The sequence below is a fragment of the Corvus moneduloides genome, chromosome 31 (genome assembly GCF_009650955.1).
Source record: "Corvus moneduloides isolate bCorMon1 chromosome 31, bCorMon1.pri, whole genome shotgun sequence".
Taxonomy (NCBI): domain Eukaryota; kingdom Metazoa; phylum Chordata; class Aves; order Passeriformes; family Corvidae; genus Corvus; species Corvus moneduloides.
Genome location: NC_045506.1, coordinates 448,533 through 467,157, shown reverse-complemented (window position 1 = coordinate 467,157; position 18,625 = coordinate 448,533). Strand labels below are relative to the sequence as shown.

The 18,625-nt window shown below is 48.1% G+C and overlaps 1 protein-coding gene across 1 annotated transcript in view; it reads left to right on the top strand.

The window, feature by feature from the left end:
* Positions 1-18,625, top strand: part of LOC116436910 (zinc finger protein 239-like) — a 46,090-nt gene that overhangs the window by 15,560 nt on the left and 11,905 nt on the right. The window contains exon 2 of the mRNA XM_032094360.1: positions 11,104-12,930. Within this exon, the coding sequence (XP_031950251.1) occupies positions 11,111-12,121 (1,011 nt within the window). The 5' untranslated portion in view covers positions 11,104-11,110 and the 3' untranslated portion in view covers positions 12,122-12,930. The remainder of the gene's footprint in view (positions 1-11,103; positions 12,931-18,625) is intronic.

Here is an 18,625-nt window from a genome sequence, read left to right as displayed (position 1 = left end):
CGGGATAGGATACTGCTTGACCCTAATGGGATCTTCTGGTCTCTCAATTTCAACACGAATGGGCATCATTTCTAATTTTCCAGTTTCCCCTCCTGCGTACCAGACTCTAGGATTTATTTTGTTCTCATCCTCTGATGTCAGTTTATACAAACTCACTACAAGCCAAGACTCTTGAACAATTAGACTCACTTCCAATGCCACCATCAGATCTCTCCCTAACAAATTATAATCTGCTTCCTCTACTAATAAAATATTTCCCAGGCATACCCTGGTGTCTGATTCTATTTCTACATCTTTAATAACTGGAACTTTAAAGGGCTCTCCTTTAGCCCCGATTACTATTATGGTTTCTCTGCTCTTAACACGTCCCAATGGTAACCGCTGAACTGTACCTTGTTCAGCTCCTGAATCTACTAGGAACATCAGCTCTTGTCTCTGGGGTCCTATTTTCAATTTTATCAAGGGCTCTCGGGATGTTCTGGACCCCAGGTTAAAAAGCCCCTGACACCTCTAGTCTTCCTGAAAGATCCTCTCATCTTTCATTCTTTTTCTACAATCTTTCTTAAAATGCCCCTTCTTTCCGCAGTAAAAACACCCCGATGTATTTCTCCGGTTCTCTGAATTTTGTCTCTGGATGGGAAACTGCCTCCTCTGTTACTCAGTGTTCCGTGTTGAGCTTGCAGGGTCTGGGGTATGTTCTTGTTTCTGGGCTTCCCTTACTGCGGCTACCAATAGCCTGCCTGTGCTTTCTGCTTTTCTTCATCCCTCTTCATATACGTCCACTGAGCTTCGTGGAGTAACTCCTGTAAACTTTTCTCTTGCCAGTTATCTATTTTCTCAGGTTTTCTCCTGATGTCTTCCCATGATTTCACTGCGAACTGCATTTTTAACAGGACTTCCCTGATTGGAGAATTTGGGTCTGTCCCAGAATACATTTGTAAATTTTGCCTTAATCTCTCTAGCCATTCAGTAGGCGTTTCATCTTTTCCCTGGCATTCCCTGAACATTTTGCTCATGTTCTGTCCTCTGGGTACCGCCTCCCGCACTCCTTGTATTACGATATTTCTTAGGTCAACCATGTTCCATCTCCCTTCCTCTGTTTGTGCATTCCACCTGGGACTCTGAATTGGCCACTTCAGAGTCCCTGGCATTCCCTGTGGATTTCTGTGCTCCCAGTCTCATACCCCAGCTTGTCTTATCATTTCCTGTTCTTCAGGGTCAAACAATGATCTTAATATCGCACATATGTCTTCATATGGATAAATACTAGTTCCTAAAAATTCCTCCAACCTATCTGCCACCCCTAAGGGATCATCCATTAGCTTTCCCATTGCTTTCTTAAATGCCTTTACATCCCCTGTGTTGATAGGTACGTTTACAAATCCTATAACCCCTGGCGCTGTTGGTACTTCTCTTAGGGGAAATAATTTAGGCTTCTCTTCTTCCCCTTCACTATAATCTCCACTGGCTTTCTTTGTCTGAAGTCGTGTTCTGCTGGCAGGGGGGGAGTGGGTTCCCTTAATGGGAGAAGCTAGATCTTCCCTCCGCTGGCGGTGGGGGTGGAAGCGGGGGATAGATTTGCGGTACCAGAACCTGTCCCGGCGCCGTGACTGCACCTTCCCTTTGGGGTCCCTGAATTTGCACAGGTTGGTGTGGAGGGTTCAAATATGGGGGTGGTAGGTTATCTAAGGGATCCCACTCTCCATTCTGGGTTTCGGGACCCAAACAAGTTTTTATTGGGAGTAACTCCGTTTTAGCAAACTCCCATATTTTAGCATAATCTTTTTCTTCCTCGCTATGAGTATTTTTGGTGTTCACATATTTGCTTAAGGCCTGGCACGTCCATTTCTCAAAGGTGCCGAACATGGGCCAAATAAGATGTTCTCTGATCTCTTTACCTCCCCACACTTCTACACAATAATATATCATCCTTTCTTTACATTTACTTCTTCTCTCAGGACAGTCCCGCTAATGCTCTAACATCCATCCTAAGGGACTGTCTCTGGGAATTTCAGGTATACCTGGTTCTTTTCTTTCTGCTGATTTTTCTCAAGATTTCTCTGGGCTTTGCTTTTCTTTTGCCCCATTTTTCCTAAAAGAATTTTTTCGCTAGCGTTCCTTTTCTTAAACTGTAATCGGTACCTACTTTTTTGTTCCTTACTAGTTTACTGGCCCTGCAGTGAACCGCTCTGGGGGTTTTCCGCTGGTAACAGCTCTCGACTTCAATCAGTACCTATTTTTTTAATTGGTACTTACTTTCCTTACCTGGACTACCTAGTCCGAGACCAGAAGGATTACCAATCCCCCGAACTCGTAGGGAACGTCCCCTTCCCTTCTGGCCTTCCTGTGATCAATCCCCCAAATGTCCCAAGTTATTCGGGTTAGATGTGTGGAATGGGGTTCTATCCCGTTTCATTCGCTTCCCCCGCGACCGACCTCTTCCCTTGCGGGAGAGAGGACCTGCAATCTTGGGGTCCCCACTCACTTTGTGATAATATCACGTCTCATACACGCTTGATCACCCTTCACTCAACCACGCAATACTTACGGTTCCTTTTCCTGTGTGGGTTCTTCATGCACGTAGAGTTTTCTGAGTGAAACACCTTATGCTGCGGCTCTGGAGATCCTACCCTGGATCCCCCCTTGAGTTCCCCGAGAGCTCCTTTTATCCCGCCTTTTTCGATCGTGGCACTGGTCTGAATTTAGTTCAGTGGTCCGATTGGTTCGCAGAACCCACCTATCCTACCAGGCCGCTAGAATCAGCGGGGCGCCTCCTGAACAGAGAGAGGGTCTGCGATACCGCAAATCGGATCATATCGGGGTCACCATTTGAAGTAAAGAAATTCAGCCAAATTAAATTTAATAAAGAAATAGATTTTATTCCACGGCCGAAAGATCGGTTACACAGAAAGCCACGATTGGAAAAAGGTCAGCCCTGAGCCCGGGGTCGGTGCTGGGTGAACACACATCTGACCTCTATCGCGTCACATCCCCAAGTTCATGAATGTCGCTTCAGCTGTTTCCTTCTTATACAGTTCTTGGGTAGAGTCTGAATTAATTCTATTCTTCTCGCAATTTAGCATATTCATGATGTTCTCTTGTCCTAAAGTTGGACTGCACAATGCATTTTCTGGGTCTGATGAGTTGTCCATCTTGGATGATGAATGGTCCATCTCCGATTCCTGGAACAGTTATTCTTAGTTCCCGGAATGGGATACTCCTTTAACGACACTGAGATGTTAATCAGTTTCATCATCGTCTAGATTATGGCCCAGGTGTGGTGTTAATGGCTCCAGATAAGGTCTACCTCCACCTGGAGATAGACTTTTTCGTATGCTGATTAGTTCCTGGCGGAATTGTTTTCTCTGCTGCTGCCAAGGCTTGTGAAATTTTCTCCGTCCCAGGCCCGGGGTTTGGGCTTAGGCATTTTTATTTGTACAATTAATATATACATTTATATACACAAGCACGAATTACCAATTTCATTTATAACACTCTATGTTCAGGACCACAGCTGCCACTGCACACAGGCAGGGGGCCATCCTTGGCTGACCATGTCCAGCTGCTCAGAGAAATAAGCCACTGGCCTTCTGTACAGTCCCAGCTTCTGTGCCAAAAGTCCCAGTGCCAGTCCTTGTCTCTCACGTGAAAACAACAGAAAAGGTTTAGTGACATCTGCGCAGTGCTCTCTCCCCTCCTGCCAGTTCGTACCCCAGATACGTAACTTTCTGGAGGACTAGCTGAGCCTTTTCAGGAGAGACTCTAGATCCACTTAGTCCCAGAAAATTTAAAAGACTTACAGTCCAGTTCTTGCAGTCTTCATGGGTCCTTGTTGCTATCAGTAGGTCATTAACATACTGCAGGAGAGTACCTTCCCCAAGTGGCCTGTTGGGGTTTTAGGAGCTCTCCTGGTTTTTCTTCTGTTAAAGGAATTTTGCACATACATGTTGCTAGAGGGACAAATGGCTGGGTACTTAAGAAAAACAAAAGAGCTGGCTACGGGGTGGGGCGCATCTGGCTACTCTTTCATTTTCACCTGAGTGTGTGGGGGTAGTCGGTCTCAGCATTTGGACAGAGAGGGAGGCTGTTTTCTTTGGCTGCTTTTTTTCCTTCTGCTGGAGAAGCCCTGGGATCCCAAAGCCCGCCTTCCCTGCCCCGCTAGGAGCCGGGCTGTGGCCACCCTGCCCCTGCCATTGCTTTGAGCCTTCACTATGTTGTAGCCCTGCTCACCCCGCCTGCCCAGACCTCTGGGGGGTTCCCTGTTTGGATACAGTTCATCTGCTACCAGGGATTTGTGCTCATCCCTGCCGTTCCAGCCTGCCATTCCCAAGGGTCTGGCTGCCCAGGGGTTTGTGAAGCTTTTTTGCTCCATCCTGTCCTGGGATCCCAGGCCGCCAGTGCCGCGTGCTCCCCGAGCTCGCTCCGGAGCACCCCCTGCAGCCGCGGGGGAACCATCGCACCTGCCCTGCTCACCGGGAGCCGCCAGCGCCCCTGCCGGCTGCGAGCGGAACTGCACCCGAGGGGAAAGGGCCTGACAGCCGAGAAGGCTGGGAGTGGGTTTGTGATTGTTTGCTGTTACTGCCAGAGTTATTGCTGTTTGTTTGACTGGTTATATATATATAATAGTAAAGAACTGTTATTCCTATTTCCCATATCTTTACCAGAAAGCCCCTTGATTTCAAAATTATAATAACTCGGAGGGAAAGGGGGGTTACATTTGCCATTCCAAATGGGGCTCCTGCCTTCCTTAGCAGACACCTGTCTTTCAAACCAAGACATGGCCTTGTCCAGGCTTCCAGTTCTTGGGATAATTGACCTCCAAATATTGGCGGGCTGTTTTGGAATCCTTGTGGCAATACAGTATCGTGTAAGTTGGCTTTTTCTCGCTGCTTTGGGGTTTTCCCATTCAAAGGCAAAAATTTCCTGACTTTTTAGCTAATGGCAGGCAAAAGAGAACATCCTATAAATCTAAAACTGAGAACCACACCCAGTCACTTTGTAATTTTGTAAGTAGAGTGAAAGGATTGGCCACTATGGGGTGCAGTGTTTTTGATACTGTATTTATTGCCCTCAGGTCCGTTTGGCTTTTGTACTGGTAGAATTGGGGCATTGTAGGGAAACCTATACTCTCTCAACAACCTTTGATCAATAAATTTAGTAATTATTGGTTTTATACCCACTCGTGCTTCATGCCTTAGCAGATACTGTTTGACTGACACTGGTTGTGCCCCTTTGAGTAGTTCAGTAATCACTGGGGGAGCCTGTTTTGATTTCTCTGGAATTCCGACATCCCATACTGGTGGGATCACTTGATCTGTTATTTCACTATCTATGGGTATTTCTCTTCTTTCTGTCTTGTTTGTCTGTTTTTTTCCCTAGGCCTGAGATGATCAAAGAATGGCTTTCCCTTTATCTAATCTTAGTGGTTTAACTTGCAGTTTAAAGTCCTAGTCAGGTGTCTTTGGGGAGACTTCTTTAGCTGTAGCTTCTTTTTACAGTTTTTGTTATAATAATATTCTTACTCTGCTGGATAATTTTATACATTATGAAGGATTAGTTTTTATGATACAAACTAAGACACAAAACATTTCCATACAAAATGTTCTCATGCAAACATATCTTTACATCAGGGCTATGCTCTGTTTTCCAGGACACAGCTTATAGCACTGTTGTAATGTAATCTTGACACAAACTAGGAACTGGGGCTTTACTGTTGGTGGGATTAAAAATGAAATCAATTATTTTTCAAACTTAGTTTTATTACCTCAAGTAGCCTTTTTTTATTATTATCATTTTAGTGAATAAATTGCCTTCATCACATTCTGCACCCCCGTCTGAGATTGCAGAATGTGCTATAAATAGGTGGAGTGAGGCAAAGATAAAATACCTTCTTAAGACATATGGCATGAGATCGAACAGCACTTTAGTGTGAGAACTGGTAGAAGGCTTTTCTGTATTTTATTCATGTCCTGTCTGCAGCCCATGGCTACCCCTCCTGGCTTAGGAAGGGGGATTCAGTCAAACATGTAGCATTTGCTTGTGTTCTGTTGAGATTCTTTAATTCACTAGTTAGTAAATCAAAAAAATGTAGCCAAATTATAATAATTTTGAAGTCTTCTGAGACAGAACGGGGGAGGTTAGAACATATTTGTATGATTTCAAATATGTATCAATTCTTATACCAACTCTCAGGATAAAACTGGTTGAGACAAATTATACATTCATAAGAGCTTAGCTACAGCATTTTTTCAGTAAAAAGACAAAACAAGTTAGAGAAAAATCAAACTCAAGAATATGTAGAATGCTTTAACTTCTATTTGATCTTTCACCAAATCACTTGTAATGAAAACACAAATTACAAACATTAACCAACTGACAAAGCGAGCAGTTATGGTGACACTTTACATTTCATTGGTTTTCATGCAGCTCCATCCCAGGTGGTGGTAGATTCCTGTAAAAGAAAAGTGAAAATTTGGGCCTCTAGACCGATTATTAAAAAGAAGTAAAACTTTTTGGGGCTAATACAAAGTGACAGTGAAGCAATGATTATCACATTTAGGTGTGATTTTGCTGCTTGCAGTTTCTCTGCTCTCAAACCGCTTTCTTTATCTTAGATGCAGGGATGTTTGACATTCCTACAAAAGAGAAAAGAAACAAACCTCCCTGAAAAAAAAAAAGTCTTAGTGAAACAAGTTGTTAATTGCACTAATTTATTCAGGTGGAGTTTTAGTTTTTATTCTATGAAGTGCTTGTTGCACCACTTTTGTTGTTTCCCACAGGTTTTCAGTGGGGTTTCCTCCAATTGATTGCTCAGCGGAGGGAGTGAGACTGCTTTTAAAAGTTTTGCAAGAGTTGCAGTCTGTGAATCAGGCATTTGAGTTGCCTTTTTTTTTTTTTTTTTTTTGTCTTTTATCAAATCCTCCGAAGGAGTAGAGAGGTGACTAACAAATGAACCAAGGAAGGACAACAAAACATTTTCTTTGCACTGGTCACCCGGGATGGACATTATCCCCTGAAGTTTTCTTACAGCCTCCACAGACAAGGGTGCATGATAAATACCTGGGCCTGCATAGGGACACCACCATCCCCACAAGGCAGCAGCTGCAGAACTGGTCTCAGGATTAGAACCTGCCAGTTCCAGTTCTCCACAATAAACCACAGACTAGTGGGGGGGGTTCCCCACAGGATAGGAGCTGCAGAACTGGCTTCAGGACTGAAACCTGCCAATTTTGGCATTTCACAACAAAACACAAGAGGCACAGGGACCCCTCCAGCCAGGAAACTTTCAGCTCCGCACAAGCACCACATAACAGGAGCCTTACAGCTCCATACAAAACACCAAGCAGAAAAGATTTATACTCATTCATTTATACTCCTCATTCTCCCACTAATTTCCATAATAAAAACCCATAATGACATAGTAAAAAAAAAAAATAGCAACATGGCACGTCTGTGGGGTCTGACCCCTGGGGCCTCCAACCCATTAAAGGTACCATTCCTTTTCTCCGGGACTAATTCTGGGAGACCTAGTCTCCTTGGGGTTTTCAACCCACCCTCGGGGACTCAAATCAGGGACCCGCGTGTATTTCTGCTTTTTTTTTTTAAAATAGCGAATACCTTAATTTGGTGCAGATGGTCCTTGTCTGCTCCTGCTGTGAGCCAAAGGACAGCTGAGCTCCCCCTGAAAATTCAGGGTCATGACTGGGAGGTCCGCTTACCCCTGGATCCGGCAGCTGGGCAGAGAGGATCCCATCTCGGGGTGCCAGGTGGATCGCCCCAAATGAGGCCAGGAGACACTTCAGAGGCAAAGAAGCAGGTTTTTTCTTTATTCAGCACTGGGTGCATGGAGGATCTCTCCTCCTAACACACACACCCAGCACTCCATACAGTCCAGTATTATGGGTGAAATGCATGAATATTCATCACATTCCTTGGGATAGGAGTGGTTATACAAATGACTTCTATGAAGTCATTAATATTGTGAGGAACGAGACAACTCTTAGAAAAATTAAAATAATTTATTGAAACAGAAAAATTGAAAAATTATAAAAATCAGGAAAATATCAAAATTTGGGATCCTAGTGGCTCAAGAGGTATTTCCGGGAACGCAGGGATTAGAGATCTTTGGGCTTAGACAGCACTGGGCCTCCGGTGGAAAACTTGCAGTGCTGGGCTGACTTTTAGCTAACCCAAAACTCAGAGAAAAATTATTGAAGGCTCCTAAATAGGAGTAAGGCTTAAGTGCCCAGCACTGGCACTCACTACAGCTAAATCTGCAGTGGTCTGCCCCTGCTCTGAGGCTGACTCACTATTTTATAGTACCCTTGCTCCACCCCAGTCTGCCCACGGACCGCCCATGGCACACCCCTTTGGTCCTAAGTGATTGGTGCTTCCCTTTTGACAGATTATCTCTGTCTACCAATAGCTCGTCGTTGTCAGGGGGGTAGTAGCAGCTGGAGTTAAGAGTGGTAACATGTCCTCATTAAGATTCAGGTTGCCATGGAGCTTACTTACAGACCAACCGCTAAAGGTCTAAAACTGGCTGTTGGCTGTTAGAAACTGGGGTTTGGAGCTGGTCCTGAGCAAAGTAGAAACCCTTAAAATAAATATTAAAATACATCCAACACATCTTAAAACATTTGCAAAAGTATACAGAGAACATGAGAAAAACAACTCTTTTTAAAGTTGGAAAGGGAATTTTAACTGGGACACTTTTAACTAGGGGATTTTAACTGGAACTGGTGCAGATAAACTGCTTTGGACAAGTGAAAACACTAATAGCAGAACTTGATATTTGTACCTGGACTGATGGGTGAACATTAACACTCAATTAAAGTTGTGTAACCCAAAATTAACTAATCAAAACACTTAACATGCAAAGGCCAAGCTAATTAGGGAGTTCATGTATGACAAATATCATTAGCATACGTGCCACACATGTGCTGTGTACCCTGTTGGTCGCACTGGGGAAGGCTCCTCTTCTTCCTCGGGGGTTTTTCTGATGAAGATCAGTACTCTTCATCACAATGCACTTTTCACCTTTCTTTCTGGCGCATGCGCAGTTCTTCACTGGATGACTCAGCGGTCTCTGTGCTGGTTTCAAACAGATTCTTGTTCCTCTTATCTTGACAAGATTAAGGTGAATCCTGCTGCTTAGGTTTTGTGATTAACATTTGCTGTCTCTTAACAGTTAACTGTGCTTGCATGAGTTAAGTATTGATCAACCATTTCTCACTGCCATTGGTGCTTCTTTGCACTCCTTAGGCAGGACCCAAAGTCCTGGTTGGAAGTTGTGGACAGTAAAGTCCCAAGGCAGGGTCTGTGCCAGCCGAGCTTCCTGTTGAAGAGATTTCACAAGAGACAGTGTCTTGGTTTGAAAGACAGGTGTCTGCCAAGAAGGCAAGAGTCTCCCTTGAAATGGAGGGGGAAAAAAACTTGCAACCCCCTTCCCGCAGCCTCCTGGGGGCCGGGGGCCACTGCCGGCCCTGCCCGGGGGGCGTTGGGGTCAGGCAGTGCCCGGCGCTGAGCCCCGGCTGCCCCACAGCCCCGGCCCGGCCCCGCAGCTCCCCACAGACCCCCAGCCCGTGCTGCCCTGTCCTGCACCTCTGTGTCGAGTCCTGACACTCCCAACCACAGAGAAATGCCCTGAAATCATGAACTTCTTTCTATCCCTGTCCTGGAAACCAGGGATACAAAAGATCTCGATCAGCTGGCAAAATTTGAGGATAAGATGGTGCTGAAAAACATCCCAGTCCTCACTATTTTCTCTTCCTCCTCTTTTCCATCTTCCTTTTCCTTTCTTATCTATCACACACATTCCTCCTGCTGCTGTTTGCCTTAACCATATTCCTGCACACTCCCTTCAACCAATCCTTTCCCAGCACACCAACACCATCCCTCCCCTGTTGCTGAGACTCCTTCTCGACTTCTCTTTTTACCCCTGCTGGGTGTCCATGTCCTTAATTACCTCTGGGAGAATGTGCAAACTGCCTCCACCTTGTCCCCTTTTGTATAGGAAACGATGTCCATGGTTGTGTTCAGGCTTTGTTGTTGTTCTGGAAGTTGAGGAATTGAGCAGGAGCTTGGCTGAGCAGCAGTGTGTGTCAATCAGTACCATTTTGTGGAGCTGATGGTTTGTGGTGTCACTTGCTTGTGTCCAAGTCGGTGTGGCTGTGTCCGAGCAGATTGAGAGCATGTGTTTGTAGGGAGGCGTTGCTGTTGTTCGTTCGCTGGGGGTGCCCGGTTTTCGGGCCATCCCCCCTGGAGCAGGGTGTCCCCCCTTGGTGCAGGCGCGGCCCTCAGGCAGCGCTCAGCCAATCAGAAGGCGCGGCGCTGGTGACTCAGCAGTTGCCAGGCAGAGCCGCAGCGCCCGGCGCTCCCCAGCTGGAGCCCCCGTGTGGCCCGGCCTTGGCGCCCCCCGCGAGGGGAATTTGGGGAGGTGGGAGGGGGGGAGCGCCAAGGCCGGGCCGGCCCGTGCTGTGCTGGCAGAAGTGGCTGCGGCGGGGGCCGAGTGCGGGCAGGAGCGGCCGAGAGCCCAGCGCTGCCGCAGCCCGAGCTGCCGCAGCTGCATCCCTGCTGGTGCTGTGGGATGCGAGAGCTCTGGGGGGGCAGAGCGAGCCAGGGGTGGGTGCTGGGCCTGGGGGGAGGAGGAGAAAGGCTGGAGGAGCAGGGCTGGAGAGCAGAATGGTGAAAGGATGGACGTGGGAGCAGCACGTGGGATTCTGCAGGAGAAGGAGTAGTGTGAGGAAGAGCAGTGTGAGGAAGAGTAGGGACACAGGAGGAGGAGGAGGAGGAGCAGGAAGAGGAGGCACCGCAAGGTTCCAGCACTCGCTGTATCTGCAGCCTCCCCCCAGCCCCAGGAGCGTTGTCCCCCCATCCAGCAGGTGATCAGGGAGGGGGATCGATGATTTTCCTGGGAGTGAATCTTGGTGTTTCTGAGGTTTCTTGGGCTCCATGTTGGTGCTTTGTTTTTTTGTGGGGGCTGAATGTTTATAATTTGGAGCGGGTTTTGTCTGAATCTTGATGTTTTTGGTGTTTTGGGTCTGTGTCTTGATGTTTGGGGGACTTCTGGAGTGAATCTTGGTGTTTTGGATGTTTTTACAGACACAAGATGCCTGGTGATAGACTCTGGCTGGAGGAACCTGCAGCCCAAGGCGCTCACGCCTTGTTTCTCCTTCCAAACCAGGATTTGTCATTCCCAAGCTGTGGCCAGATGGAGGAGGAGGAAAAGCCCCGGAGATGCCGCACGAGGAGGGGCTGCAAACGCAGCCCAGAGAGATCCAAGGAGGAAAGAGCCCCCCTGATCCGGGAAGGCAGCCGGAGATCCAGGGGGAGCTTGGAGCTGGTGGAGGAGCCTCAGGGTGGGGAGAAGCCCCACAAGTGCTTGGAATGTGGGAAGGGCTTCAGGTGGAGCTGCAAGCTGAGGGAACACCAGAGAATCCACACTGGGGAAAAGCCCTACGAGTGTGGGGAATGTGGGAAGGACTTCAGCCGGAGCTCCCACCTGGTCCAGCACCAGAGGATCCACACTGGGGAGAGGCCCTATGTGTGTGGGGAGTGTGGGAAGAGCTTCTGCCAGAGCTCCAGCCTGATCCATCACCAGAGGATCCACACTGGGGAAAAGCCGTATGAGTGCTTGGAATGTGGGAAGAGCTTCCGGCAGTGCTCTGGCCTGATCCAGCACCAGAGGATCCACACTGGGGAGAGGCCCTATGAGTGTGGGCAATGTGGGAAGGGCTTCACCAGCAGCTCTCAGCTGATCCAGCACCAGGTGGTTCACACCGGGGAACGGCCCTATGGGTGCTTGGAATGTGGGAAGAGCTTCGGACTGAGCTCTGACCTGAGGGCACACCAGAGAACCCACACCGGGGAGAGGCCCTACGAGTGTTCTGAGTGTGGGAAGAGGTTTCAAACCAGCTCCGATCTCCTCAAACATGAGCGCATTCACACGGATGAGAGGCCCTTCCGCTGCCCCAACTGCAGGAAGGGCTTCAAACACAACTCCCACCTTGTGAAGCATCAGCGCATCCACACCGGGGAGAGGCCCTATGAGTGTCCCAAATGTGGGAAGAGCTTCTCACAGAGCTCTCACCTGACCCGACACCAACGGAGCCACCACTAAGGGAAGCCCTGCGAGTGCCCCGAGTGCGGGAAGAGCTTCGTGCGCTGCTCCAGCTCCATCCCCCGTGGGAGGATCGGCGTTGGATGATCCCCAGTGACCCCCGTTGGGCAGAGCCCTGGTGATCTGTTTTCCTGGTGATCCATGTTGGGAAGACACCTGGCTGAGGTCTCCACATCTTCCTGGCTCCCCGTGGGCACCTGGATGGACCCAGGGGCAGGAACATCCCTCGGGATGCAGACTGACATCGGGAATTCATTGGGGAAAGCAGATTTGTTGACTTTCAACCCCAAATAATCTTTTCCGTTCAATCTTTTCTTCCTGTGTCATCCAGGAATACTGGATGGTCGTGGAGATCTTTTCCAATCAGTGATTACACGATTCCAATTTTCTCTGGCCCAAGGGCGTCTTCCACGGCCAAATGGTGATGGACTGAGGCAAAGACCAAGATTATGGAGACAGTGGGGTGGAAACCCCTCCAAAAAAGGTTCTTCCCTCCTACCCAAGCGTGTGGATCCGCAGCCAGCACGAACACGGAAATCCTTTTCTTTTGGCATTGGTTTTCTTTTCATTTCTCTTCATCTTCTAAAACCCCCCAAAACTGGAGTAAAAATAAAAAAATTGAACTGAGATATGGGTGGGGACATTGCAGGACATGGACATGGATGGGACATAGGCATGGAGAGTGACACGGGGACATGTGGACATGGACGCGGACGTGGCCATTCGTGGGGACATTGGGAGACACGGGCATGGATCGAGACATGGGGGACAATGACATGGATGGAAACGTTGTGGGGACACAGCCAAGGGTGAGTGGTGTCTGGAAGTCTCCAGGGCTTTTGTGTCCGTAAAACCCCAAACCACCATGACTCAGCACAAAAAACCCTCCCAGCAGTTCTCCTTCTCTGATCTCTCCAGTTTGGGGTTCTGGGGCTCTGGGTTCTCCTTTCCCTGGGCTCATCAGGGTCCCATGGCTCCTGGGGTTCCCTCCTCTCCAGGGTCCAGCTGAGGGATGATTCGAGGGTTTTGGGGGTGTCTTGGTTTGAAAGACAGGTGTCTGCCAAGGAAAGCAGAAGTCTCCATTGAAATGAAAGAAAAAAAAAATTACAACCCCCTTCCCTCCGAATTATTATAATTTTGAAATTAAGGGGCTTTCAGGCAAAGATATGGGAAATAGGAGTAACAATTCTTTACTATTATATATCTATATGTGTATAACAAGGCAAACAAACAGCAATAATTATGGCAGTAACAGCAAACAGAACCACAGTACTGGATAACTCGAGATGCTGTGATTCCCATCCACTAAATGATCCGTGAGCTGGAGAGCCAAGGGGTGGTCAGCAAGACCCACTCACCCTTCAACAGCCCCATCTGGCCTGTGCGCAAGTCTGACGGGGAATGGAGATTGACTGTGGACTATCGTGCCTTGAATGAAGTGACTCCACCGCTGAGCGCTGCTGTGCCGGACATGTTGGAGCTCCAGTACGAGCTGGAGTCCAAAGCAGCAAAGTGGTACACCACTATTGACATTGCCAATGCTTTTTTCTCCATTCCTCTGGCAGCAGAGTGCAGGCCTCAATTTGCCTTCACCTGGAGGGGCGTGCAGTACACCTGGAATCGACTGCCCCAGGGGTGGAAGCACAGTCCCACCATCTGTCATGGACTGATCCAGGCTGCACTGGAAGAGGGTAAGGCCCCAGAACATCTGCAGTACATTGATGACATCACTGTGTGGGGGAACACAGCCTCAGAGGTATTTGAGAAAGAAGAGAAGATCATCCAAATTCTCCTGGAAGCCAGTTTTGCCATCAAGAGGAGCAAAGTCAAGGGACCTGCCCGAGAGATCCAGTTCCTGGGCAAGATGGACGACGTCAGATTCCCACTGAGGTCATCAGTAAGATCACAGCAATGTCTCCACCGACCAACAAGAAGGAAACACAAGCTTTCCTAGGTGCCATAGGTTTTTGGAGAATGCACATTCCCAAGTACAGCCAGATCATGAGCCCTCTCTACCTGGTTACCCGAAAGAAGAACGATTTCCACTGGGGCCCTGAAAAGCAGCAAGCCTTCGCCCAGATCAAGCAGGAAATCGCTCACGCCGTAGCCCTTGGCTCAGTCAGGACAGGACCAGAGTGAAGAACGTGCTCTACTCTGCAGCCGGGAGCTATGGTCTGTCCTGGAGCCTCTGGCAGAAGGTGCCTGGGGAGACTCGTGGCCGACCACTGGGATTCTGGAGCCGAAGCTACAGAGGGTCTGAAGCCAACTATACTCCCACAGAGAAAAAATCTTGGCAGCTTATGAAGGAGTCCAAGCTGCCTCAGAAGTAATCGGCACAGAGGCACAACTCCTCCTGGCACCCCGACTACCGGTGCTGGGGTGGATGTTCATAAGAAAGGTTCCTTCCACGCATCGTGCCACTGACGCTACTTGGAGCAAATGGATCGCCCTCATCACGCAGCGTGCCCGAATTGGAAACCCAAGTCGCCCTGGGATCTTGGAAATAATTACGAACTGGCCGGAAGGTGAGACTTTTGGGTTATCTTCTGAAGAAGAAGAGGAGCAGGTGATGCGTGCCAAAGAAGCCCCACCATATAACGAGCTACCAGAGAGTGAAAGACAATATGCCCTCTTCACTGATGCTTCCTGCCAAATTGGAGGTGCTGGCCGGAAATGGAAAGCCGCTGTATGGAGCCCCACATAACGAGTTGCACAAGCTACTGAAGGAGAAGGTGGATCGAGCCAATTTGCTGAACTCAGAGCTGTCCAATTAGCTCTGGACATAGCTAAAGAGAAGTGGCGAAGTGGCCAAAGCTCTACCTCTACACTGATTCATGGATGGTAGCCAATGCTCTGTGGGGTTGGCTGGAAAGGTGGAAGAAGGCAAACTGGCAGCACAGAGGAAAACCAATCTGGGCTGCTGAGGAGTGGAAAGGCATTGCCACTCGGGTAGAGAAGCTATCTGTGAAAGTCTTCCATGTAGATGCTCACATCCCCAAGAACCGGGCTAATGAAGAACATCGTAACAACAAACAGGTAGATCAGGCTGCGAAAATAGAGGTGTCCCAGATAGACTTGGATTAGCAACATAAAGGAGAGTTGTTCCTAGCTCGATGGGCCCATGATGCCTCAGGCCATCAGGGCAGAGATGCCACCTGTAAGTGGGCACGAGACCGAGGGGTGGATCTAACCATGGACAGTATCTCCCAGGTTACCCATGATTGTGAGACGTGCGCTGCGATCAAGCAGGCCAAGCGGGTGAAGCCTCTGTGGCACGGTGGGCGATGGTCCAAATACAAGTATGGGGAGGCCTGGCAGATTGATTACATCACACTGCCTCAAACCCACCAAGGCAAGCGCTATGTGCTCACAATGGTAGAAGCCACCACTGGATGGCTGGAGACCTACCCTGTGCCTCACGCTACTGCCCGGAACACCATCCTGGGCCTTGAAAAGCAAGTCCTTTGGAGGCATGGTACCCCTGAGAGAATTGAGTCTGACAATGGGACTCATTTCAAGAGCAGCCTTATAAACACCTGGGCTAGAGAACATGGCACTGAGTGAGTGTACCACATCCCTTACCATGCACCAGCAGCTGGGAAGGTTGAGCGGTGTAATGGACTGCTTAAAACCACCTTGAAGGCACTGGGTGGAGGGACTTTCAAAAACTGGGAGGTGCATTTAGCAAGAGCCACCTGGTTAGTTAACACCCGAGGCTCCACCAGCCGAGCAGGCCCTGCCCAATCCGAACCCCTACAAACAACAGATGGGGATAAGGTTCCAGTGGTGCACATGAGAGGTATGCTTGGAAAAACTGTTTGGGTTAGTTCTGCCTCGAGCAAAGACAAACCCATCTGTGGGGTTGTCTTCGCTCAGAGACCAGGTTGCACCTGGTGGGTGATGCAAAAGGATGGGGAAAACCCATTGTGTACCACAAGGAGACCTAATTTTAAGTGCGAACTGTGTGTAAGGTGTTATTGTATATATATGTATAGATATCTGTAAGAGGGTATTGATTTGGGTATGATGTAGATGGTAATAGAATACGAGGTGGATTATGTCCTAGGTTACAATGTAAGATGTGCCCACAAGCATGTATTCTGTCACCATCTTCATGAGCTGGTAAAACCAGGTGGGGCAGTGCTCCCTGCCTCCTCCCTCAAGACTTTGTCCTGTTAATGGCCAATCAGTGCCTTGTCTCATGACTCATCATTCCATTGTGAGATGCTCTATCCAGATGGAGAAACCAAGCATCCCATCCTGGATTAAACTGTGATTTTTGAAGACTGCAGGCAGCCTTTCCCACTGGATTTCCAGAGGACAAGAGCTACATACCTACCACTGGACCTTCTGAGGAAGACCAGATCTTTCTACGTAGGATCACCGCTTCAACAGAACCATATCCGTTCACTTCAGGAGGACTGCAGCCACCACCTTATCAGGCTGCTACTGCTACCCTGACTAACAGGGTCAGGTCATATCTGACTCTGTCAGTTTAAATCAGTTGGGGTTTTTTCCTGCCTTGTTATATATATGTGTTTATATATATATAAGTAAAGAACTCTTATTCCTGTTTCCCATATCTTTGCCTGAAAGCCCCTTGATTTCAAAATTACAATAATTTGGAGGGAAGGGGGGTTTCATCTTCCATTCCAAGGGAGGCTCCTACCTTCCTTAGGCAGACACCTGTCTTTCAAAGCAAGACAGATCAATATTCATATTTTGGTAAATCATTCTGGTGAGCCAGCCAGGAGTCTGCTCTATCTGGCCATGGGGCCAAGGGTCTGGGGACCCCCCTCGGGTGCCCGCCCTGCATTTTGGGGAGAGGGGGCTCCTTGATCCTCTGACACCCTGGGGAGAGACCAGGACCTGCCAGAACCACGGACAAAGAGGTATGTTTATAAAAATAAAGGGTACCTCAAAGAAGGCAGCTTGTAAGACACAGCAGGACGCCCTGTGTGAAGCGGAAGCCTGGGAGAGTTTGGTTGTAAGTGTCCGCAGAAAGTATAGTAATTTTAGCGGAGCTGGTAATGGCTCCAAAGGTTCATCTCCTGTAAGTGGAGTAGAATTGCCTCTGTTTCCTGGGGCGGGAAATGAGGTACAGGGGTGCTGCCTGTGGTCTCTTGTGGAGGAGAGCTGGCCGCGCAGTGTGGGTGGCCGTGCAGCGCATGTGGCTGCAGAGTTCAAGCGGCTGCAAGAACTCCGGCTTGGTTCGTTCTCGTAGAGGGGGGCGAGGACCACGCGGTTGCACACCAGAGGAGTACAGGCGGTAGCGCTGTCGGCTCCGGTCTGGTCCGTGGCTTAAAAGCAGCATTGGCTTGTAGTTTTGGATACAAGCGGCAAACAGAGAGAAAGACTGACTCCATCTTGGAGTGCTGTGCACATGCATTAGGGAAGCGCTGCAGGTCTACAGGGGCCTCTTTGGGTCAAAGAGTACGGACCCCCTGGGCTGCACAAGTGCTGTAGTGGTACGGTGGGTTATGCCAAAAGGGTGTACTTGAACTGTGAATTAGCAACGCGTTGCGTGTGAGTTTTAGTTTGCAAGAGTTTGTATTGTATGTGTTTTGATTTGTGTGTATTTGGAGCGGATTAGCCACATATTTGTGTAAAAAAAAAAAAAAAAGGTTTTAAAAAGTTTGTGTTTGTTGAGTTAGTGGAAGGATTTCTGTGCTCAAGAGAGTGGAGGGATTTTTTTTGTGTTTGGAGTGTGCTGTAAGAAAGGAATTAATAGTGTGCATGAGCTTTGAGTTGTGTGAATGGTGGTGGTGAGATTTGGATTAAGGTATTAGTGAATAAAAGTGGTAATTATGCATTTAAAAGTTGTTAAATTTGTGTTTAAAGGAGTGAGCAGAGTTAGTTTGAAACTATGCCCAGCGTCACTTTGGCGACCAGTTGGGGTGATTTGAGTTTGTAGCTTTGGATTTTTGTTTTGTAAGTTTTTAGTATATTTTGGAAAGTTTGATTGTAAGTGAGTTTAAATTTGGTAGTTTGGTGCGGGGTAACATCCAGACAAAGGGCTAATAATTTTAACCTTAGCGGCGAGGCGGAGCGGCGTAGCATGTAGCGTGGGCTCAAGACTAAACCCCCCCACTCGCTCAGCAGCACAAGCTAAACCCCCCTCGCTCGGCAGAGTGAGTGAGGCGACAGCACAAGCTGGAACTCGCTAGCTCGCCAGATTTTAGCAGAGCCTTGCGAAACCCCAGCAGAATATTTGCTCAGGGTTGCGAAAGGCTGGCAGTGGGCTTTGTAAGTTTGAAATTGTTGGTATAAGAGTTTTGAGTGAATTGTTTGAAGCATTTGAATGTGTTGTGTTTTTGTGTGCTGTGTGAATTTTTTAGATTTGAATAAAAAGGAGGGCTTTTTAAAGTGGTGGAGTGTGGGAGTGTGTTATGAATTTTATTAGGTTTTTTAGTGAACCCTTAAACTTATAGACTTAATTGCTATTTTAAAACTAATAAGTTTGTTTTTCCTTTCTGGAGATTTTAAAGCTAACAAGCTGGTTTT